Below are 26,140 nucleotides of genomic sequence, written 5' to 3'. Positions count from 1 at the left end.
TTGTGATAATATATTTATACTATTTCTTTCTAAAATGGGACTATTCAATGAATGTATCCTGTGAAAGATTTCCAAATCGTATGCTTAAAGTTGGCATATAACTTAATAATTTTCATGTGCAAGTGGAGGTACGCTTTAAATGCTGTTAAATAGATCGAAACCTTGGAATGGCATTCATTGCATGCAAAACTGCAAGTGGTTTTGGACTAGAGGAAGTCGCCCATTATTATTATTATTATTGCACTGGGAGATTAGAGAATTGAATATAGAGCAATTACGGTAATTAATAGGAACCAGTCATGTCACCAAGTACTATTTGCAGATACGGAGTTAATCTGCAGGTTAATATCGTTCTAAAGCCGTGCTACCATCATACTGCAGCATGGCTACAGGGAGGAAATTAACTTTATTCCTCACTGCAGCCTCCGGCTTTCAGTCATAGAGGCGTGGCTTCAGTCACCTGTCTGAGAGCTGTAATCATGCCCTGGCACATACTGTGCAGAGACAGCTGTCACTTATCTAGGGCAGTCTACATCCGCCATCCGCCGCTCACTGTGCGGATGACCGAGCCATGTCAGCAAGCCTCTATTCCTCACTGCAGCCTCCGGCTTTCAGTTATAGAGGCGTGGCTTCAGTCACCTGTCTGAGAGCTGTAATCATGCCCTGGCACATACTCTGCAGAGACAGCTGTCAATGAGCTAGGGCGGTCTACATCCGCCGCTCACTGTGCGGATGACTGAGCCATTTCGGCAAGCCTCTATTCCTCACTGCAGCCTCCGGCTTTCAGTCATAGAGGCGTGGCTTCAGTCACCTGTCTGTGAGAGCTGTAATCATGCCCTGGCACATACTCTGCAGAGACGGCTGTCACTGATTTAGGGTGGTCTACATCCGCCGCTCACTGTGCGGATGACCGAGCCTTGTCAGCACGCCTCTATTCTTCACTGCAGCCTCTGGCTTTCAGTCATAGAGCCAATTTCCTCCCGGCAGCTGCGCTTTCAGTTCAGGGCCACGCAGCTTTAGTGCGCTATTAACCCAGTATCTCCAGGTTACTAGCATTTGGGGATATGACAGGTTCCCGTTAAATGGAAGCTATCATCAGAAAATTACTTATTGTTTAAATCAGATTTTTGTGTTCTATGTATTGTTAAATACATTTTTGGCTGTGTTTTTGTTTCTACATATCATGATCTTTATTAAAATAAAGACTATATTGGCAATCTGGCAATTTTCACACTGACCACTGAGGATTTTTTTAGACTGTCTAATCAGGAAGAGTCTTCAGTAAGACTCCTTGTTATTGTAATCTTGTCTCCAATAATATTTTATAGCTCTGGGCACAGCTGACTTGCACTGTGGCCTTTTCAGGCTGTGTGCCCACATTGCGTTTTTTATGCGTTTCTGACGCTTTTTTTGCCGCAGTGGAAACGCATAAAAATGCTTAAAAAACTAATTCCCATGCAATCCTATGGGATTCCGCAGTTGCTGTGCCCATGCTGCGGATTTTCCCGCTGTGGAATCGCATAGCGGTAAAATCTTAGAGGAGAACAAAGGAGTATATAGGTTAATTTAAAACAGTAATATTTTATTATATTAACAATGTATCAAAATAATGTGCATACAGCATAAAAAATTCAATAAAGTGCATACGGATAGCTAGAGAGTGGACATTCCCCGGTGTGAGTTGCCAAAAATGTTAGTGTGCATGATGGCAGGGAGCTGCTAATAGTAGAATCTTTATGCTAGTAGATGAAAAATCACTACAGCATCTTATTAGATATAAAGGGCAGAGCTTACCAGTTAGGAAGACAACAGACATCGGGTTGGATCCAGGAAAAGAGATCCAACGCGTTTCGCTTCTTATGGCGTTTGCTTTCTCAAGGGGAAGTTTCTTTTTGGCTTTGGGTTCTTTTGCACTATTTAGTGCTTAATTCCCCATTTCTGATCAGTATGTCTCCTGGCTTTGTTATTATTATAGCAGTAAAATCTGTAGCATGTTAATTATTTCTGCGGAATTGCGGTGATTCCGCATACATAGGAATGCATTGAAACGCTCACTTTACGCTTGTGGCTATGCCCACCATATGTAAAGTGAGCGCTTCATGTGCGGATGGTACCCGGGTCTGGAGGAGAGAAGACTCTCCTCCAGGCCCTTGGGAACCATATTTCTGTAAAAAAAAAAAAAAAGAGAATTAAAATAAAAAATAGGGATATACTTACCTTCTGATGGCCTCTGGAGTCCTCCCGCCTCTCAGCAGTGCATGCGGCGGCTTCCGTTCCCAGGGATGCTGTGTGCGAATCACCTGAGATGACGTCGCAGTCACTCAACCGAGACGTCGCAAAGGTCCTTCGTGTAAAGCATCCCTGGGAACGGAATGTACCTGGAGCGCCGCTGAGGAGATCGGGGGCTGTCGGAAGGTAAGAATAACCATGTTTTTTTTTTTTTTAATTATTTTTAACATTCTATCTTTTCAGCATCAATAGTAAAAAGTTGGTCACACATGTCAAGCACCATGAATTCCGCATGCATTTCATCCGCGGCAGGGAGTTGCGGAAATGCTGTGGACATTTCCGCAGCATTTCTGCAACTTGGGCACATAGCCTGAGACTCCTGCTTCCTCTTGTTTCAGGAAGTGTTTTCAGCAGGCTCCTTTATCAGCAGAGGCAGGATTACAGTGACTGATAACACCTCTATATTCAGCTGATAACACTAGAGCCACCAATTACGATATGCGATAACACAGCTGATCTTGTTCCTCCCTCTCTTCACAAACCATGACCTTTCCACAAGCTCATTAGATTCTTCATTACAAGAGATAGTCTGAGTCTGTTCCTTGTTGAAGTTATGAGTATATTTCCTAAAAACAACAAATTAGAGTAATTAAAAAAAAAATACAAAAACCTTATATAAAGCACCATTCTAGTGTTTTCCTCTCCCCTTTGTTAGGGATCCTGTGTGTAAGTACCATGAAGGTAGGAGCATAGTCAGCGTCGGACTGGAGTACCTTGGGCCCACCAGAGAAAAATCATTCTTGGGGCCCACCATGCCATTTAAAAATACCACACAGGATAGATCCTATATACCACACCACACGGGACAGCCGACAGATCCTCTATATACCACACCACACAGGACAGATCCTCTATATACTACACCACACAGGAGAGCTGACAGATCCTCTATATTCTACACCACACAGGAGAGCTGACAGATCCTCTATATACTACACCACACAGGAGAGCTGACAGATCCTCTATATACTACACCACACGGGAGAGCTGACAGATCCTCTACATACTACACCACACAGGAGAGCTGACAGATCCTCTATATACTACACCACACAGGAGAGCTGACAGATCCTCTATATACTACACCACACGGGAGAGCTGACAGATCCTCTATATACTACACCACACAGGAGAGCTGACAGATCCTCTATATACTACACCACACAGGAGAGCTGACAGATCCTCTATATACTACACCACACAGGAGAGCTGACAGATCCTCTATATACTACACCACACCGGAGAGCTGACAGATCCTCTATATACTACACCACACGGGAGAGCTGACAGATCCTCTACATACTACACCACACAGGAGAGCTGACAGATCCTCTACATACTACACCACACAGGAGAGCTGACAGATCCTCTATATACTACACCACACAGGAGAGCTGACAGATCCTCTATATACTACACCACACAGGAGAGCTGACAGATCCTCTATATACTACACCACACAGGAGAGCTGACAGATCCTCTATATACTACACCACACAGGAGAGCTGACAGATCCTCTATATACTACACCACACAGGAGAGCTAACAGATCCTCTATATACTACACCACACAGGAGAGCTGACAGATCCTCTATATACTACACCACACAGGAGAGCTAACAGATCCTCTACATACTACACCACACAGGAGAGCTGACAGATCCTCTACATACTACACTACACAGGAGAGCTGACAGATCCTCTATATACTACACCACACAGGAGAGCTGACAGATCCTCTATATACTACACCACACAGGAGAGCTGACAGATCCTCTATATACTACACCACACAGGAGAGCTGACAGATCCTCTATATACTACACCACACGGGAGAGCTGACAGATCCTCTATATACTACACCACACGGGAGAGCTGACAGATCCTCTACATACTACACTACACGGGAGAGCTGACAGATCCTCTATATACTACACCACACAGGAGAGCTGACAGATCCTCTATATACTACACCACACAGGAGAGCTGACAGATCCTCTATATACTACACCACACGGGAGAGCTGACAGATCCTCTACATACTACACCACACGGGAGAGCTGACAGATCCTCTATATACTACACAACACAGGAGAGCTGACAGATCCTCTATATTCTACACCATACAGGAGAGCTGACAGATCCTCTATATACTACACCACACAGGAGAGCTGACAGATCCTCTATATACTACACCACACAGGAGAGCTGACAGATCCTCTATATACTACACCACACAGGAGAGCTGACAGATCCTCTGTATACTACACCACACAGGAGAGCTGACAGATCCTCTATATACTACACTACACAGGAGAGCTGACAGATCCTCTATATTCTACACCATACAGGAGAGCTGACAGATCCTCTATATACTACACTACACAGGAGAGCTGACAGATCCTCTATATACTACACCACACGGGAGAGCTGACAGATCCTCTATATACTACACCACACCGGAGAGCTGACAGATCCTCTATATACTACACCACACAGGAGAGCTGACAGATCTTCTATATACTACACTACACAGGAGAGCTGACAGATCCTCTATATACTACACCACACGGGAGAGCTGACAGATCCTCTATATACTACACCACACAGGAGAGCTGACAGATCCTCTATATACTACACCACACAGGAGAGCTGATAGATCCCCTATATACTACACCACACGGGAGAGCTGATAGATCCCCTATATACTACACCACATGGGAGAGCTGACAGATCCTCTATATACTACACCACACAGTAGAGCTGACAGATCCTCTGTATACTACACCACACAGGAGAGCTGACAGATCCTCTATATACTACACCACACACGAGAGCTGACAGATCCTCTATATACTACACCAAACCAGGGATTCAAGCTTCAGGAGGCTAATTTGCATATTCCAGGTGCCTTCTGGGAGAAGCGAAGTCTCCCTAAGCTAGAAGATCGTTGGGTACAGCCGGGACCAGCTGCTTCGAAAGCATCACCAAACCAGGGATTCAAGCTTCAGGAGGCTAATTTGCATATTCCAGGTGCCTTCTGGGAGAAGCGAAGTCTCCCTAAGCTAGAAGATCGTTGGGTACAGCCGGGACCAGCTGCTTCGAAAGCATCACCAAACCAGGGATTCAAGCTTCAGGAGGCTAATTTGCATATTCCAGGTGCCTTCTGGGAGAAGCGAAGTCTCCCTAAGCTAGAAGATCGTTGGGTACAGCCGGGACCAGCTGCTTCGAAAGCATCACCAAACCGCGCGCCGTAATTTTTGCCTGTAGGACATTATTGCAAGAGAGCTTGGCTGAGTAGATTACACAAGAAGGAAAACACACAGCAAGTCAGCAGGATCTAGGAGCAACATGGCAGATGTGACAACCTACATGGTGAGCTGCAGCATGTGCTACATGTTCACAGATCGACCAGAAGAAGAATCCAATTTCACCTGTCAGAAGTGTAGACTAGTGGCCCTTTTAGAAGAAAAGGTGCGGGGTCTGGAAGAAAGAATAGCAACTTTGAAACTCATCAAAGAGAATGAAGACTTTCTAGACAGAACAGAAGCATCTCTACTGGTCACAGAAGGTGCAAAAAGTGTCAGAGAACCTCCAAAAGCAGATGAGTGGAAGCATGTGACCAAAAGAAGCAAGAAGACCATGGAGAAATCACCAACCACACAACTGAAGAACCGATATCAAATCTTTGTAGAGGATGAAGATGGCACACCTAAGAATGAAGCAATACCAGCAAGCAAAAAAGAAAAGGGCACACAGCAACAAGTGACAGCAAAAAGTACAGCCAAGAAGCAACGAAGAATGGTGGTGGTGGGAGACTCACTACTGAGAGGCACAGAAGCAGCCATCTGCAGACCGGACATAACTGCAAGAGAAGTATGCTGCCTTCCAGGTGCGATGATCAAGGATGTGACCGATAGGATACCAAAGCTCTTCAGCTCCAAGGACGTCCACCCATTTCTTCTGATACATGTTGGCACCAATGACACGGCAAGGAAGGACCTACCGACAATCTGCAAGGACTTTGAAGAGTTGGGGAAGAAAGTAAAGGAACTGGATGCACAGGTAGTTTTTTCTTCTATCCTTCCAGTAGATGGGCATGGCACCAGGAGATGGAACAGGATCCTTGATGCAAACAACTGGCTAAGACGATGGTGCAGACAACAAGGATTTGGATTCCTGGACCACGGTGTGAATTACTGGTATGATGGACTCCTCGCCAGAGACGGACTACACCTCAACAAACCTGGGAAACACACATTCGCCAGAAGACTCGCTACACTCATCAGGAGGGCGTTAAACTAGAAGAAGAGGGGACGGGAAGAAAAACATTAGACTCGAACAAAGACGACCCAGGAAAACATACTCAGAAGGGAGGTAAGAACATTTCTAAAACAATCCACAGTGAGGAGATTGGAACAAAACAAAATCCTCTAAACTGCATGCTCGCAAACGCCAGAAGCCTTACAAACAAGATGGAAGAACTAGAAGCAGAAATATCTACAGGTAACTTTGACATAGTGGGAATAACCGAGACATGGTTAGATGAAAGCTATGACTGGGCAGTTAACTTACAGGGTTACGGTCTGTTTAGAAAGGATCGTAAAAATCGGAGAGGAGGAGGGGTTTGTCTCTATGTAAAGTCTTGTCTAAAGTCCACTTTAAGGGAGGATATTAGCGAAGGGAATGAGGATGTCGAGTCCATATGGGTTGAAATTCATGGAGGGAAAAATGGTAACAAAATTCTCATTGGGGTCTGTTACAAACCCCCAAATATAACAGAAAGCATGGAAAGTCTACTTCTAAAGCAGAGAGATGAAGCTGCAACCCATAATGAGGTCCTGGTTATGGGGGACTTTAACTACCCGGATATTAACTGGGAAACAGAAACCTGTGAAACCCATAAAGGCAACAGGTTTCTGCTAATAACCAAGAAAAATTATCTTTCACAATTGGTGCAGAATCCAACCAGAGGAGCAGCACTTTTAGACCTAATACTATCTAATAGACCTGACAGAATAACAAATCTGCAGGTGGTTGGGCATTTAGGAAATAGCGACCACAATATTGTGCAGTTTCACCTGTCTTTCACTAGGGGGACTTGTCAGGGAGTCACAAAAACATTGAACTTTAGGAAGGCAAAGTTTGAACAGCTTAGAGATGCCCTTAATCTGGTAGACTGGGACAATATCCTCAGAAATGAGAATACAGATAATAAATGGGAAATGTTTAAGAACATCCTAAATAGGCAGTGTAAGCGGTTTATACCTTGTGGGAATAAAAGGACTAGAAATAGGAAAAACCCAATGTGGCTAAACAAAGAAGTAAGACAGGCAATTAACAGTAAAAAGAAAGCATTTGCACTACTAAAGCAGGATGGCACCATTGAAGCTCTAAAAAACTATAGGGAGAAAAATACTTTATCTAAAAAACTAATTAAAGCTGCCAAAAAGGAAACAGAGAAGCACATTGCTAAGGAGAGTAAAACTAATCCCAAACTGTTCTTCAACTATATCAATAGTAAAAGAATAAAAACTGAAAATGTAGGCCCCTTAAAAAATAGTGAGGAAAGAATGGTTGTAGATGACGAGGAAAAAGCTAACATATTAAACACCTTCTTCTCCACGGTATTCACGGTGGAAAATGAAATGCTAGGTGAAATCCCAAGAAACAATGAAAACCCTATATTAAGGGTCACCAATCTAACCCAAGAAGAGGTGCGAAACCGGCTAAATAAGATTAAAATAGATAAATCTCCGGGTCCGGATGGCATACACCCACGAGTACTAAGAGAACTAAGTAATGTAATAGATAAACCATTATTTCTTATTTTTAGGGACTCTATAGCGACAGGGTCTGTTCCGCAGGACTGGCGCATAGCAAATGTGGTGCCAATATTCAAAAAGGGCTCTAAAAGTGAACCTGGAAATTATAGGCCAGTAAGTCTAACCTCTATTGTTGGTAAAATATTTGAAGGGTTTCTGAGGGATGTTATTCTGGATTATCTCAATGAGAATAACTGTTTAACTCCATATCAGCATGGGTTTATGAGAAATCGCTCCTGTCAAACCAATCTAATCAGTTTTTATGAAGAGGTAAGCTATAGACTGGACCACGGTGAGTCATTGGACGTGGTATATCTCGATTTTTCCAAAGCGTTTGATACCGTGCCGCACAAGAGGTTGGTACACAAAATGAGAATGCTTGGTCTGGGGGAAAATGTGTGTAAATGGGTTAGTAACTGGCTTAGTGATAGAAAGCAGAGGGTGGTTATAAATGGTATAGTCTCTAACTGGGTCGCTGTGACCAGTGGGGTACCGCAGGGGTCAGTATTGGGACCTGTTCTCTTCAACATATTCATTAATGATCTGGTAGAAGGTTTACACAGTAAAATATCGATATTTGCAGATGATACAAAACTATGTAAAGCAGTTAATACAAGAGAAGATAGTATTCTGCTACAGATGGATCTGGATAAGTTGGAAACTTGGGCTGAAAGGTGGCAGATGAGGTTTAACAATGATAAATGTAAGGTTATACACATGGGAAGAGGGAATCAATATCACCATTACACACTGAACGGGAAACCACTGGGTAAATCTGACAGGGAGAAGGACTTGGGGATCCTAGTTAATGATAAACTTACCTGGAGCAGCCAGTGCCAGGCAGCAGCTGCCAAGGCAAACAGGATCATGGGGTGCATTAAAAGAGGTCTGGATACACATGATGAGAGCATTATACTGCCTCTGTACAAATCCCTAGTTAGACCGCACATGGAGTACTGTGTCCAGTTTTGGGCACCGGTGCTCAGGAAGGATATAATGGAACTAGAGAGAGTACAAAGGAGGGCAACAAAATTAATAAAGGGGATGGGAGAACTACAATACCCAGATAGATTAGCGAAATTAGGATTATTTAGTCTAGAAAAAAGACGACTGAGGGGCGATCTAATAACCATGTATAAGTATATAAGGGGACAATACAAATATCTCGCTGAGGATCTGTTTATACCAAGGAAGGTGACGGGCACAAGGGGGCATTCTTTGCGTCTGGAGGAGAGAAGGTTTTTCCACCAACATAGAAGAGGATTCTTTACTGTTAGGGCAGTGAGAATCTGGAATTGCTTGCCTGAGGAGGTGGTGATGGCGAACTCAGTCGAGGGGTTCAAGAGAGGCCTGGATGTCTTCCTGGAGCAGAACAATATTGTATCATACAATTATTAGGTTCTGTAGAAGGACGTAGATCTGGGGATTTATTATGATGGAATATAGGCTGAACTGGATGGACAAATGTCTTTTTTCGGCCTTACTAACTATGTTACTATGTTACACAGGAGAGCTGACAGATCCTCTATATACTACACCACACAGGAGAGCTGACAGATCCTCTATATACTACACCACACAGGAGAGCTGACAGATCCTCTATATACTACACCACACAGGAGAGCTGACAGATCCTCTATATACTACACCACATGGGAGAGCTGACAGATCCTCTACATACTACATTACACAGGAGAGCAGTAATGTAAGTCCAGTGTGTGTAGTAAAATACTTACCGGTGTCCGTATTCCACTGCAATGAAGACAGAAGCAACGACACAGCGGCAGAAGACGACGACTGCTGCGTATTTTATTACGCACAGGGAAGGTTTCTGTTGGGGGCGAGACATTGTTTTTATTAGTATGATTTTGGTATAGATGTGATTTTTTTCATCACTTGTTATAGCTTTTTTTGTGGAATTGTGGCGACCCGAAATTGTGGCGACATTTGGAATTCTTGAGTTGTTTCTGTTTACGGTGTTTACTGATCGAGTTAATTGTTTTTATATTTTGATAGATCGGACGTTTCTGAACCCAGCAATGCCAAATATGTGTTTTTTTATTTTTTAAATATATTTATTTTCAATTGACTAAAAAGGGGTGATTTGAACTTTTAGGAATTTTTAAAATTTTGTTTTTCCCTTTCACTGGTACAGATAGCCCCCTTAGAGGACATGAGGATGCGATCATCTGATCGCATGTGCCATTAAATACAGTGATGCCACAGCATCACTGCAGATAGCAGAAATCACAGTCTCCTTTAAAGCCCGGCCACAGGAAGAAGACCCCAGGCTGTCATGACAACCCATCGGTGACCCACGATCACATCATGGGCGCCAATGGGTGAGAGAATGATGCGCACGCATGTTGGCATGTGTTATATGCTGCTGTCAGAGATTGACACTGGCATTTAACACGCGCCATACATGTAAGGCTGATGTCGTAAAGGTGTTACCTGAGGACCCCCTTCACCACTGTGTCACCCAATATCCTGTGGGCCCCCTCCCCCACTGTGCTACCTCTATTTTCCCGTGGGCCCCCTCCCCCACTATGCTACCTCTATTTTCCTGTGGGCCCCCTCCCCCACTGTGTCACCTCTATTTTCCTGTGTGTCCCCTCCCCCACTGTCACCTCTATTTTCCTGTGTGTCCCCTCCCCCACTGTCACCTCTATTTTCCTTTGGGCTCCCTCCCCCACTGTGTCACCTCCATTTTCCTGTGGACCCCCTCCCCCACTGTGTCACCCAATATCCTGTGGGCCCCCTCCCCCCACTGTGCTACCTCTATTTTCCTGTGGGCCCCCTACCCCACTGTGTCACCTCTATTTTCCTGTGGGCCCCCTACCCCACTGTGTCACCTCTATTTTCCTGTGGGCCCCCTCCCCCACTGTGCTACCTCTATTTTCCTGTGGGCCCCCTCCCCCACTGTGCCACCTCTATTTTCCTGTGGGCCCCCTCCCCCACTGTGCTACCTCTATTTTCCTGTGGGCCCCCTCCCCCACTGTGCTACCTCTATTTTCCTGTGGGCCCCCTCCCCCACTGTGCTACCTCTATTTTCCTGTGGGCCCCCTCCCCCACTGTGCTACCTCTATTTTCCTGTGGGTCCCCTCCCCCACTGTGCTACCTCTATTTTCCTGTGGGCCCCCTCCCCCACTGTGTCACCTCTATTTTCCTGTGGGCCCCCTCCCCCACTGTGCCACCTCTATTTTCCTGTGGGCCCCCTCCCCCACTGTGCTACCTCTATTTTCCTGTGGGCACCCTCCCCCACTGTGTCACCTCTATTTTCCTGTGGGCCCCCTCCCCCACTGTGCCACCTCTATTTTCCTGTGGGCCCCCTCCCCCACTGTGCTACCTCTATTTTCCTGTGGGCCCCCTCCCCCACTGTGCTACCTCTATTTTCCTGTGGGCCCCCTCCCCCACTGTGCTACCTCTATTTTCCTGTGGGCCCCCTCCCCCACTGTCACCTCTATTTTCCTGTGGGCCCCCTCCCCCACTGTCACCTCTATTTTCCTGTGGGCCCCCTCCGCCACTATGTCACCTCTGATTTCCTATGGGCCTAGTCAGAGAGGGAAAGGGGAGCCACAGTAAAATAGAGGTGGATGACACAATAGGGGAAGGGGTCCACAAGAAAATTAGAATATCACTGTGGGCCCCCTCCCCTAACTGCCTCTGTGCAGGCATCATAGAGTTATTACTTACAGTCACAGTGACTGGCTGCAGCCATCAGACTCCTTCTGCTCCACTGCTGCTTGGGTAGGAGTGACCAATCACAGCACAGCTCCTTGCCTGAGCTGTGCTGTGAGCTCACACAAAGAAAACTAACGCTGATTGGCTGAATTGCAGCCAATCAGCGTTACACTGCTGCCCAGGGCTTTGTGGATTGTGGAAGAGGAGCAGAGATCATACCCAGCACAGGAGACAGGTGACTGCGGCAGGTCAGCTGTGTGTGCTGTCTGCTCTCAGCCTCACAGTCAGCTGTTCCTTTGACTGTGCTGCTGGCTGAAGAGAGGGTCGGCACACACACACACAGCTCTCCTGGCAGAGGAATGGCAGCGGCAGCAGGTGATGTGAAGGAGCTGCTCCTGCACTTCCCATCACCTGTGCAGTCTGCCAGCTGTGCCGACTATACAATAAAGTGCACACTGCTGTGCGCAAGCTATGAGCATGCAGGGCAGGCACAAATGAAGGAGGCAGGAGATGGGGGGCGGGGCCCACCGGAGGATTCTCCGGTGTCCCGGTGCCCCAGTCCGACCCTGAGCATAGTCAGTGGTCACCGTCGTCTCACCTTGCTCCACTCCCTTGCTTTAAACATTAGTTATTTTTTTTGTTGAAAGCTTTCTTTTAATATGTTTCTATTATCAGTGCAGCTACAGAGTGAGTGAGCTGCACTGATACCAGGGTAGGGAATTCATACGATGCCAGGCTGTCTGCAGTTTTTCTGCTTCTACAAAGATCGATTTACAACAGCTTGCATCCTTTTGCACTATAGGCGGAATCTAGCCTCCCATAATTGGAGACTCCTATTCTGCTGACACTGCTCTGCTGTATAAATGTTGTATAAAAAAGTAGAAAATAAAAAAAAATTATATTACATGAGAAAAAGAATAAAATAGAAAAAGCAAAAAAATCTTCTCTAAACTTAGAGTATCTGCCGTTTCATTTTAGAGTTAAAATCTTTTTTTTTTTTTTTTCAGGTCATATAGACATCTATAATATAACGCTGGGAGCATCACTCTGTCCGAAGCCTTTATAGACTGCGCAGGCGCCACGCTCCTAGCGTTACATTATAGGGTCAGGAAAAAAAAATGGCGCCGGAAGGCGCGGACTGCCAGGAGCAGGGGGACATCGTCCACATATTTCCGCCCTGATTATGATGTGGCACTTCATGCCACAGCAATTTATTACGTACGCCATTCCTTTCCGCCGCCATAGCAAGTTGTTACTTACGCCATTCCTTTCCGGCGCCATTGTCTTGCTCCTCTTGGTGCCGGAATCGGCGCCTGCGCAATTCGCGCTTTCCGGCGCCATTTTCTTGAAGACACTGCGCAGTGTGTCTTCAAGAAAATGGCGCGGACTGCGCAGGCGCCAATTCCGGCACCAGGAGGAGCAAGACAATGGCGCCGGAAAGGAATCAGGTGGCGCAAGTAACAAATTGCTGTGCCATGAGGCTGTGGCACTTCATGCCACAGCAATTTGTTACTTACGCCACCTGATTCCTTTCCGCTGCAGTGTGTCTTCAAGAAAATGGTGCCGGAAAGCGCGGACTGCGCAGGCACCGATTCCGGCAGCAGGAGGAGAAAGAAAATGGTGGCGGAACACAATCAGGTAGCGTCTTCACAGGATCCCTCATTACGCTGTGGCACTTCATGCCACAGCGATTTCTTACTTTTAGGCCCCCGACTCCGGGCAATGAATGTCTCCCTTCTCCCGCAATCGGCGCATGCGCAGTCCGCGCTTTCCGGCGCCATTTTGTGGGAAACCTCAGTGTGTCTTCAAGAAAATGGCGGCGGAAAGCACAGACTGCGCTGGCGCCGATTCCTGAAGCACCAGTCTGCACTTTTCGGCTCCATCAACCATAATGGAGCAGTGTACGGGGGCATATAATATGGAGCATCTTATGGGGGCCATAAACCATAATGGAGCAGTGTACGGGGGCATATAATATGGAGCATCTTATGGGGGCCATCAACCATAATGGAGCAGTGTACGGGGGCATATACTATGGAGCATCTTATGGGGGCCATAAACCTTTATGGAGCAGTGTACGGGGCATATAATATGGAGCATCTTATGGGGGCCATAAACCTTTATGGAGCAGCGTATGGGGCATATGGATGGGAGCAGCAAATTACAGAACGGTGGCGCAGGATGGGAGCAGCACATGTCAGAACGGGGGTGCAGGATGGGAGCAGCACATGACAGAACGGGGGCGCAGGATGGCAGCAGCAGCACATGTCAGAATGGGGGCGCAGGATGGGAGCAGCACATGTCAGAATGGGGGCGCAGGATGGGAGTAGCACATGACAGAATGGGGGCGCAGGATGGGTGCAGCACATGACAGAATGGGGGCGCAGGATGGGAGCAGCACATGACAGAATGGGGGCGCAGGATGGGTGCAGCACATGACAGGATGGGGGTGCAGGATGGGAGCAGCACATGACAGAATGGGGGCGCAGGATGGAGCAGCACATACCAGGATGGAGACCATATACCAATATAAATGCTCGCCACCCGGGCGTAGAACGGGTTCAATAGCTAGTCTATAATATAACGCTGGGAGCGTCACTCTGTCCGAAGCCTTTATAGAATGCGCAGGCGCAAGCGCCAGCGCAGTCTGGGCCCAACAGAGTGACGCTCCCGGGAGATCGCGGTGTGCGTTCACACTGAACGCACACCACGATCTCCAACAGAGAAGCAGGGACCGCCAGGAGGGTGAGTATCGCCTATATTCACCTGTCCTCCGTTCCACCGCTGAGCGCCACCATCTTCCCGGTCTTCGGCCTGTGACCTTCAGTTCAGAGGGCGCGATGACGCGCTTAATGCGCGTCGGCGCTGCCCTCTGACTGACCAGTCACAGCCAGAGGAAGGTGGCGGCGCTCAGCGGTGGAACGGAGGACAGGTGAATATAGTAAGTGCTGGGGGGCCTGAGCTGGCGGCGATACCGGCACCTGACCCCCACAGTGCGCCGGTGTCCCCGCCTGCTCAGGCCCCCCAGCACTCGGTGTTCTGTTTACCGTCACCGGAGGTAGAGGACGGCAGGTACTGTAGGAGGTGAGGAGGGAATGGCGGCGGCCGCTGTGGCCCCGGGACGGTGCCGAGTGCAGGAGCGCGGCCCCTACGTGCACTGTGTGTGCAGGGGAACCGGGCACCACCTCCCGCCTCCCATCACTGCACAGGGCCGCTGTACGGGGCGGGGGCGGGCTGTGGCCACTGATCCAGCTGATGGAGCCACACAAAGGACAACAAGCGCACATGTGTCTCCCGCGGAGAATAAGAGTAATCTGGAGTAAGTCTGTCTTGTTTAAGGTGGATGATGATGGTGGGGAGTCACTGGAGGATGGGCGACTGGAGGTGACTAGCCAATTTAAGTACCTTGGAATATGGGTATCTATGCCTGTTACTGACTATATACATAGAAATCTGACTCCAATCTTAGGTGTTCTTAAAGCGAAAGCGGATGCTTGGCTTAAACTGCATTTATCTGTGGTAGGTATGGTGAATCTTATTAAAATGATTTTGATGCCAAAAATACTGTATATTCTTCATAATGCGCCAGTTTGGATACCACGTGGGAGATTTAGACAGATTAACTCTCTGTTCAGGAATTTGATATGGGGGAGACAGCATCCGCGTATCAAACTGGAGACACTTCAGCGACCCAAGGAAGATGGGGGATTGGCATTGCCTAACCCTGAAATATATTTTCTTGCAGCCCAGAGTCAGCATCTAAAAGGCTGGGCGCATGAAGGGTCATCTGGGGCGGTACAGCGGCTGATGGAAGTGGTGACAAAAAGAAGGCCAGTGGTACAATGTTTGGAGGATGGATCCCTGGGGGCTCTGGGGAAATTATACCCGACTGTGTTGTTGATACGCAGGCTGTGGGGTAGGCTGAGACATATACGGGGGGTCACGGATTTGACTAGATTCTCACCGCTATGGCATAACAGCAACTTACAGGAGTTTGAGGCACTGGGGGTACTGACAAAATGGCAAGTCAAAGGGATTCAATACGTGTATCAAATAATTGAGCGAGGTGAATTGAAATCATTTTCCCAATTACAGGCGGAATTTGGTCTTGGGACTGTGGGGGAATTTCAGTATTTGCGGATGAGGCATGCTTTTGGAGCTCAGAGTAGAAACGGAGGTATTGGAATTCAGAGGGATATAGTACTGGAGTATGTGTGTAATGAAGGGACTACTGGGGGAGTCATATCTACTTTGTATAAAGATCTGTTGCACACTTTCCTATTGGGGTTTCCAATAATGGCGAGAGCTAGGTGGGAGAGGGATCTGGGTCCAATGGAGAATGAGACTTGGGAGTCGGTGCTAGAATGGGTCCCACGATTGTCACTGAGCGAACCGTATAGACTGTCACAGCTCTATGTGATACACAGGGTTTATAAGTCACCGATGGTGCTATATAAGGCTGGTTTGCGTGATGATTCTGAATGCCCGAGGTGTAAAACTGCAGATGCTGATATACTCCATATGATGTGGACGTGTCCGAGACTGGCTGCTTTTTGGGTGGTAGTTTTGAGTCGTATGGAAGGTGCGTATGGCTGTAAGGTGCCAAGGGATCCTATAGTGTGCTTGTTGGGATGTGTGGATGAGATTGGAGTGGATAACAACCTAAAGATAGCTATTGCCAGATTGTTATACATGGCTAGGAAGGTAATAGCTCAAAATTGGATTAGGGAAGAACCGCCGTCAAGAGGAGAGTTCCTCCAGTATGTGAAGCAGGGCCTGACACTGGAAAAGGGGTTTTATAAAAAAAGAGGGAAAATCGAAATGTTCAATAAAATGTGGTCTCCGTGGATTGCTATGGGATAGGGGTATTATAGAGGGAGAGTTAATTAAGGTTCCTAATTAATGGTAATGTTAAATGTGGCTTATATTATTGGCCGAGGGATTAGATAGTATATTGGTCTAATGATGGAAGTGCTAAGCAAGGTGAGCTGCTTTGTTGGGTGGGGTTGGGGGGTGGTGGGATTGAAGGGGAATGTTTGAAGGGGGAGAAAAAAGCTTTGTATTGAAAATGAGAATGTAACATGTCATTTATCTTGTTATTCTTAATAAAAATTTATTTGAATAAAAAAAAAAAGAGTGGGGGGATGACAGGGTGCACACGACGACGGCTCTGTATAGTGTGTATATCTATGTGTGCACGGAGGGACTTCTACATACACTACATACACACTCTAGCTATATGCAGACTATACCGTATATACACACACACTATCAGCCAGAGGAAGATGGCGGCGCTCAGCGGTGGAACGGAGGACAGGTGAATATAGTAAGTGCTGGGGGGCGTGAGCTGGCGGCGATACCGGCACCTGACCCCACAGCGCGCCGGTGTCCCCGCCTGCTCAGGCCCCCCAGCACTCGGCGCCCAGCGACTATAGGTGAGTATGTGTTTTTTTTTTTGTGTTTTTTTTTTTTTTTTTTTTATATTGCAGCAGCAGCAGCATACGGGGGCATATAGAATGGAGCATGTTAAGGGGGCCATCAACCATAATGGAGCAGTGTACGGGGGCATTTAGAATGGAGCATGTTAAGGGGGCCATCAACCATAATGGAGCAGTGTACGGGGGCATATAGAATGGAGCATCTTATGGGGGCCATAAACCTTTATGGAACAGCGTACGGGGCATACACTATGGAGCATCCTATGGGGGCCATAAACCTTTATGGAGCAGTGTACGGGGGCATATACTATGGAGCATCTTATGGGGGCCATCAACCTTTATGGAGCAGTGTACGGGGCATATACTATGGAGCATCTTATGGGGGCCATCAACCTTTATGGAGCAGTGTACGGGGCATATACTATGGAGCATTTTATGGGGGCCATAAACCTTTATGGAGCAGTGTATGGGGCATATGGATGGGAGCAGCAAATTAAAGAATGGTGGCGCAGGATGGGAGCAGCACATGACAGAACGGGGGCGCAGGATGGGAGCAGCACATGACAGGATGGGGACGCAGGATGGGTGCAGCACATGACAGGATGGGGACGCAGGATGGGTGCAGCACATGACAGGATGGGGACGCAGGATGGAGCAGCACATACCAGGATGGAGACCATATACCAATATAAATGCTCGCCACCCGGGCGTAGAACGGGTTCAATAGCTAGTTCCTAATAATGAGCGAAGAAATGGCAGTTGGTGCTCATATAGTTCTGTGGAGAAATGTAACTGTAGTTTCAGGAGAACTTGCAGCAGAACCTGTGTCTGCCTACAGTTCCTCATCTCCATAGAATTTTAAAAGCACCAACTGTCATTTACTATCTCAGAAGTGGGAAAATCTGTCTTCACTGAATACATATTTTCACCATAAAATGAGAAAGATAAAATCAGGAGAAGAAGGAAGCAAATTTTTCTGACAAGATATATTATAAAGTTTCTTATTTTCATGTGTACAATGAATTTATGGAATGAAAACTGCTCTTTAAAGCCACCCACACTGTTTTTGGTTAGCTGTTGGACAAATGATGGATCATCCAATCATTTGGCCTACAGCCATGTCCTCCACTACTCTCCCACATACAAGAGAGCTCCATCTGCTGTTTGCTATGAAAAGTCTGAAATGGGACATGCCATATTCTTCCCTGTGCGTACTTCATTGATTGGGGGGACAGTCAGGAGCAGGCCTGTGGAGTCGGTAAGCCAAATCTCGGACTCTAACTCCTCAATTTCCATGACACCGACTCCACCAAAATTGGCTTCGACTCCACGGCTTCAACTTCACAGCCCTGCCAGGTCTGTGGAGTTGATAAGCCAAACCTCCAACTCCTCAATTTCCATAACACCAACTGCACCAAAATGGGCTCCGACTCCATGACTCTGACTCCACAGCCCTGGTCAGGAGGCCCCCCATGCACATTAGACCCATCAGTTCAGCCAATGTTAGTCTCAGTTTGGTACTGATGAAACAAATCTATTATGAGGTTGATGTGTAACTTTCTAATGTATCGGGTGAATTTTCTACGGCTATGTTATTTTAGACACTTTGACGTTTAATGTAAATTGTTATTCATGATGGTATTATGCTTTGTTATTATTTCTGTTGTCAGTGTTTTGTTTTTTCTCTAGGGGTCCACGTTGTGTCGCACGTTTTGAATTTATTGGTGATCAGAAAGACGAGCTCAGCTTCAGTGAGGGCGACACAATCCTGCTCAGAGAATACATAAATGAGGAGTGGGCTAAGGGAGAGCTCAAAGGACGAGTTGGGATTTTTCCATTCAATTTTGTGGAAATTCTAGAGGACTTGCCAAACAAGACTACAGGTAACTTTGTGAAGTACAGATACAAGATCCAATGCTATATTTTCTTTTATAAACTAAAAACAAAAAAAATTGCACTTTTTCGGGCTAAAGCATGTCAATATGAAATATGAATAGCAATACTGCTTCTGGATACTAGGAAAAAATGAGACGCGTAGCACATAATTTGGCCAATTCATGCATACCCAGCAGCCAACGACAAGGTGGTCTCAGAACTGCTGGGAACCTACGTGTCTAGTGTGAACACCGCTCTAAGACTGGAGTCTGAATTTCTGGGTAGACGTGAATACCTCTCTTTGAAGCCTGAATTAATGGGTAGGTAGGATCCTGTTGCAGTTAAAAGCCACCACATGCTGACATGCTTTAGCATTACAGAGTGCAGACTTTTTTTGTTTATTGTATATGGAGATGGCTGCTCATAGTATGCACCTGTTCACGCTACCTTGGAAGTGCCAATCAGTTTTTTGTCGTTTATATTTTCTTTTATGTTAGAGCCTTACAAAGGTGTGATATATATAAATACATACGGTATACCGTTTATACTTGAGTATAAGCTGACCCGAGTATAACCCAACCCCCATAATTTTGCCACAAAAAAATGGGAAAACTTAATGACTCGAGTATAAGCCTAGGGTGGAAAATGCAGCAGATACTGGTAAATGTCAAAAATACAAATAGATACCAATAAAAGTAAAATTAATTGAGACATCAGTAGTTGAAGTGTTTTTGAATATCCATATTGAATCAGGAGCCCCATATAATGCTCCATACAGTTTATGATGGGCCCCATAAGATGCTCCATATTAAAATATGCCCCAATTAATGCTCCACAAATGTGGATTATGGCCCCATAAGATGCTCCATATTAAAATATGCCCCATTTAATGCTCCACAAATGTGGATTATGGCCCCATATGATGCTCCATACAGATAACTGCCCCATATAATGCTACACATGGCCACATAACATGCCCCATACAAATATTTGCCCCCATATAATGCTGCACATGGCCACATAAGATGCTCCATACAGATATTTGCCCCGTATAATGCTCCAAAAATGTTGATTATGACCCCATAAGATGCTCCATACAGACATTTGCCCCATATAATGCTCCACAAATGTGGATTATGGCCCCATAAGATACTCCATACAGATATTTTCCCCCATATCATGCTGCACATGGCCCCATATAATGCTGTACATGGCCCCATACAGATGCCCCATACAGATATTTGCCCACATATCATGCTGCACATGGCCCCATACACATGCCCCATACAGATATTTGCCCCCATATCATGCTGCACATGGCCCCATAAGGTGCCCCATACAGATATTTGCCCCCATATCATGCTGCACATGGCCACATAAGATGCCCCATACGAATATTTGCCCCCATATAATGCTGCACATGGCCACATAAGATGCCCCATACAGATATTTGCCCCCATATCATGCTGCACATGGCCACATAAGATGCTCCATACAGATATTTGCCCCATGTGCTGCTGCTGCGATTAAAAAAAATAAAAAAAATTACATACTCACCTCTCCGGCCCCCGGCACTTGCTATAGTCACCTGTTCCCTGTTCCACCGCTGACCGCCACTGTGTCTTCCGCGTCCTCTGCACCGACGTTCAGGAAGAGGGCGGCGCGCACACACTAAACGCGTCACCGCGCCCTCTGACCTGAGCGTCACTGCGGAAGACACAGCGGCGCCGACGGTGGAACGAGGAGCAGGTGAATATCGCGTACTGCCCCCGTCATACTCACCTGTTCCTGGCGCCGTCATTGCACGTCTGTTCCCCGGCATCGCATTTTCTTCCTGTAGTGAGCGGTCACCGTTACCACTCATTACAGTAATGAATATGTGGCTCCACCCCTATGGGAGGTGGAGCCGCATATTCATTACTGTAATAAGCGGTACCATGTGACCGCTCACTACAGGAAGAAGCTGCAGTGCCAGGGAAGCAGGGACTGCGCCGGGAGCAGGTGAGTATTATTAGACAGCCCCACTCCCCCTCCCCTGCCGACCCCTGGGTATGACTCGAGTATAAGCCGAGAGGGGCACTTTCAGCCCAAAAAAGTGGGCTGAAAATCTCGGCTTATACTCGAGTATATGGGTATATTTTTTTATTTATTAAAAAAAAATTAAAAAGTTCTTCACTCGATGCCAATCAGATGCCTGAAATCTGTGGATGTTGGTAAGGTTTCTGGTATAACCTATTCAATTGTTTTCTATTTTTAGCCCCAGATTCCCATGATTTACAGAAGAATAAACCATCTGCATTCTCTACACAGGTACATTGTTTTTTATTTTCACAGAAAGTGAGAACGTATGCAATCTTTTGCTAGGTAAGACTATTTTGTGTCCTATGTAAACAAACTTTAAACGGTCCCTGTTATTTTAACATTCTCTGCATAAATCTGTAGTACAAGCAAATATGAGAAATATGCTTCTCCCTCACCTGCAATCTCATCATTCACTCTTATAAAAAAAAAAAACGCTAAAAGAGTTAATATCTGTCCTGCATACAACAAGATGACCTGCAGATCAACTGAGATGTCACATTTCAGCTGTCTATTGAAGTTTATGGAGAGAGGAGGTGGGAAGGTTAGGTAGCAGCAGAGTGCGAGAGAGACAGAGAAACCTGCAGAACTGTGCTGCTTTATCATGTTTCTCTTACCCCCAGTGCTGGATTTACAGCTACACTGCTCGCTATTTCTGTATAATGTCCCCCATACTGCTGAAGTTACACATTTAGGAGAAGAGAAACCCCTCATGCATGTGACATGATAGCATCTAGTCTCCATCCACCAAATTAGAAAATAATGAAAACTAGAGGCTGAAGAAAGGAAAACTAATAAAACGTACAGGATGCAAGTCATATAGGACCAGGAATAACGTTGGCATCACTACCCCCATTTTGCCTCACAATCTAAATTCCCTATCCGTTTGTCTTTGGAGCATGGGAGGTAACCGGACAACCCAGATGTTGACCTTGGTGGGATTTGTCCAAAGAACCCAGAGCTGCAAAGCAGCTCTGCTAACCAATGCTATATGCAGCCAGTTATGTTTTTGCGCTGTGATGCCTCAGCGTTTCAGTGTAAACATATTTTGAAGAGCCCTCCAGGAACTGTGTGTCTCGACAAACTCGTCTGAGACAGGTCCCCAGCAGCTGAAGCTTGCCTGGTTTCTCATGAGTTGTCGGTCTCTCTTTGCATGTACATGGGGGAGACCCATCACTCGAGAGTGAGGTGAGGAGAATGAATCTGCCTGAGGAGAAGGATAGATTTTCTCTGAATTCTTCTTATATTGATAATTGACTCCTGAATCCTCATTATTGAGAATCCCTGCAAAAGTAAGAATATGTTTAGCAATACAGTGTATGTTCAGGCACCTGATGGGCCACTTCTTTGGTGTAATTGTCACTTTGAAAGGAACTCTCCATCTTGTACGTCTGCATCTTTGCGAGCCATATTCACCAATAGGAATGTGTATTCTTTCTTCCTAAGTCTTTGGTTTCTCGTGACTTCCATTACAGCTAAACCGATTGTCCGGGGAATGGTATGAAGCGCTGTACGATTTTACCGCAGAGACAGAAGATGACTTGCCCTTTAGAAAAGGAGACAAGATACTGATTCTAGAAAGACTGGACTCTGAGTGGTACAAAGGCCGGGTGAATGGCAGAGAAGGGATTGTGCCGGCTGCGTTTGTACAGCTCTGCTCAGGTGTGTATGTCAATTAGCATGTCAAAAACGCAGGTTCCAGTGTTACAATACCCCTGTGATCAGGGCTATGCTGCCACAGCTTTGATGAGTGGAGATTGTGCTAAAAGAGAGAATCTGCGGAGATGTGACCTCTATCAATGGGAACTGTGAATAATGAATGAGGTTCCCTGGAGGGATATGAGGGTTTCCAGCTCCGTGCTGCTGACAGTGAGGCGTTTAGTTGTCAGTTTCTACGTGACTTATGCTCTGTGTGCTTACAATCACGCTAAAGGAAATCCAGGAAGAGAACTTGCTTTAGATAATCAAGGTAATTTGCTAATCACTAATATATTAGAGTTCTAATTCCATTCTTCTTATGTGTACATACAAGCAGATGTCAGTGGGATTTATTCTGCTTGTACCCTTTACATTTGTTTGAGATCATTTCTGTTTTCACCAATATGGATTCTTTTTAGTGGAGCATGAATGGTGAACGTGGGATAGGCTTCTCCCTAGTCAAGTGTTTCAGACACTTCCGCCAGCTATAGAAATAAACAGTGGCAGACAGAACGGTTAAGAATTTTCTTTAAAGGGTTTTCCCACACACAGAGTTAATTTTAAAGTTGATTTTAATCAATAGATCGTGGAATAATAATAACTTGCTCAATTAGATGTTTAAAGAAAATGTTCCTGCGCTGAGATAATCGTATAAATGTACCCCTGCTGTGCACTGTGTAATGGCCGTCTCTGACCATACAGGAACATGGTCTGATCATACCACAGCTCCTGGGCAGCGGAGGAAATAAAAGAGTATACAGACATTACAGCAGGGGATCACAGCTGATTCTTTTTGTGACCTAAAGCATTTCCTTACCTGTTTTCAAAAAAATGTTTTACCTCAAAGAAAGTATTATTTGCGATCCCCTGGTGTAATGTCTGTGCCCTTTTTTTCCTTCCTCCCCTGCCCAGGAGCTGTGGTGTGATCAGACCATGTTCCTGCACGGTCAGACACGGCCATTACACAGTGCACAGCAGGGGCACATTTATAAGATTATATCAGTGCAGGAACATTTTTTTTAAACATATCCAATTGTAGAACTTATTATTATTACTCCAAGATCTGTTGATTAAAATGAACTTAGTTCATGTGGACAACCCCTTTTTAAATGAGAATACAAGTGGAAGTTGGTCCACTCAGGCCAATAAACCTGTAGAAACTGTAGCCATGTTTACATTAAATTAAGATGCCAAACCTCAAGAAAAAATATTTTTTACATTGTGTAGTACATGAAATTCTGTCATTAAAGGCTTACTCCCATCTTGGAACTTGAGCAATATACACAGGTTCTCCATCACTTTAGGCTCATATCTGTCTGGAGAATGGGAACCTCTTCACATTCCATCTAAGAGATGGCTGCACATGTGTGGTGCTCTCTATTCACTTATTTAGGAGTTCCAACCATTCTCGAGCAAGCGTGGTCAGCAATTTTGGAACTCCCATACAAGTGGGTGACGTGCAGTCACCTTTCTGGTTGCATTTCTTCCGTAAAGGCGTTTGCTTGGCCGACCACTGAATCAACGATCCGTATAGTTGCCCATTTTTTGGTGTCTTCAATACTGCCAAATACAGGCTGATAAATATCCATCATGCAATGCCATCTCAATGGCGCCCGATTGATTAGCTTCAAATTTATTCTACAGCCCAAACATACTGTTCTTAAAGGATATTTTCAGCAAGGAAAAAAAGAAAGTTAAACCTCTTGGAAGAAGGGGAGGAAAAAAATGCAAAAGTTCAAAAATGAAAATTACTCCAATCAAGAAGAGGTTAACCATGTTAGGTTTATTAACACTGCAGAGATTTGCAGTCTATACAGAGGCACATGGAGTTACAGCACCTCGGTATTACAGAACCAGTGAAGTCTGTGAGTCTCTTTATAGTACTGTATATGGCCCGGGATGTAATCCCTCATTTGATGGAGCAGGCCATATATAAAATTTTCCATTAAATGAAGAAAAAAGTGGAGAGCACTCACCGATCCATAAAAGCCAACTTTTATTGTAACCGTTAAAACATCATCAGCAGGGAGGTGGAGAGTGGAACGATCAGACAACAGCCGTTTTGCGCAATTGTGCTTCTACGGGTCCTGGAGGTCAGAGGAAGTTACGGGGTCCATACTTGAAGCAGGTACAACCCCTCCCCCTTCCTTGACCAAGCTCCTTTCATACCAAATGAAGGGAAAACCATCCATCTATTAGAGTAAAAAAGGGGGTGTTTCTTTAAATACTAAACACACAACTTAAAAAAGAGCAAAGCATGACATATTATACCATATCGGAATTACAAAAAAACGGACATATCAATTCTGTCATTGAAATCGGTGGCAAAACAATCCAACCGTTGTTTGTGAGGCTCCGGGAACATTTTAACTCTATACGTACAGGTAAAGGTGTTCCCCGTTTGATTAATCATGTGAGAGAGTTTCATGGTGGGAATCCGGAGGTGCTACAATTTGTGGGTTTAGAAAAGGTGATTTTACCACCGCAGGGAGGTGATCTGCACAAACTTCTCCTTAGGAAGGAAGCAAGGTGGATAATGCAGACACAAGCATTAGATGCCATCGGCTTCAATGATAGAACTGATATGTCCGTTTTTTTTTTTGTAATTCCAATATGGTGTAATATGTCATGTGTTGCTCTTTTTTAGGTTGTGTGCTTTGTATTTAAAGAAAAAAAAAACTGTTTTACGCAAATAGATGGGTGGTTTTCCCTTCATTTGGTATGTAAGGAGGCTGGTCAAGGAAGGGGGACGAGTTGTAACTGCTCCAGGTATATGGACCCCGTCACTTCGTCTGACTTCTAGGACCTGTAGAAGCGCAATTACGCGAAACAGCCATTGTCCGATCGTTCCACTCTCCACCCCCCTGCTAAAGATGTTTTAACTGTTACAATAAACGTTGGCTTTTATGGATCGGCGAGTGCTTTCCACTTTTTTCTTCATTACATGGATAAGCAGTGTTGGTTTTTGTTCTACGGTTGGGCACCTGAGAATCCTGGTAATTATACCTACATCTATGTAGTCCCAGTAGATGGCGTTTTGGCATAGGTGTTACAGCAGTGCGGATCGCTTTGTACTTTGTGCGGACTGCCACATATAATATTGGAGGCACACAGAGTACGGTATTGGTCAATGAGACCTTAACCTGAGCTAGTACAGGCAAACCCTCTTACTGATGTGCAATGTGTCATCTCCCCAAATCGGGATCTTTAGGCATCACTTTCTCATAATGTCACTTTTCTGCAGAATTAATA

General features: G+C 45.6%; 1 protein-coding gene across 4 annotated transcripts in view; it reads left to right on the top strand.

The window, feature by feature from the left end:
• The window catches only part of SH3D19 (SH3 domain containing 19), a 174,082-nt gene that overhangs the window by 130,584 nt on the left and 17,358 nt on the right, over positions 1 to 26,140 (top strand). For all 4 annotated transcript variants that reach the window (XM_069744059.1, XM_069744058.1, XM_069744061.1 and 1 more), the window contains exons 17-19: positions 18,926 to 19,119; positions 21,369 to 21,421; positions 22,666 to 22,852. In XM_069744059.1, coding sequence (XP_069600160.1) covers positions 18,926 to 19,119; positions 21,369 to 21,421; positions 22,666 to 22,852 — 434 coding nt within the window. The remainder of the gene's footprint in view (positions 1 to 18,925; positions 19,120 to 21,368; positions 21,422 to 22,665; positions 22,853 to 26,140) is intronic.

The sequence above is a fragment of the Ranitomeya imitator genome, chromosome 1 (assembly GCF_032444005.1).
Source record: "Ranitomeya imitator isolate aRanImi1 chromosome 1, aRanImi1.pri, whole genome shotgun sequence".
NCBI lineage: Eukaryota > Metazoa > Chordata > Amphibia > Anura > Dendrobatidae > Ranitomeya > Ranitomeya imitator.
This window is presented reverse-complemented; position numbering and strand designations above follow the sequence as displayed.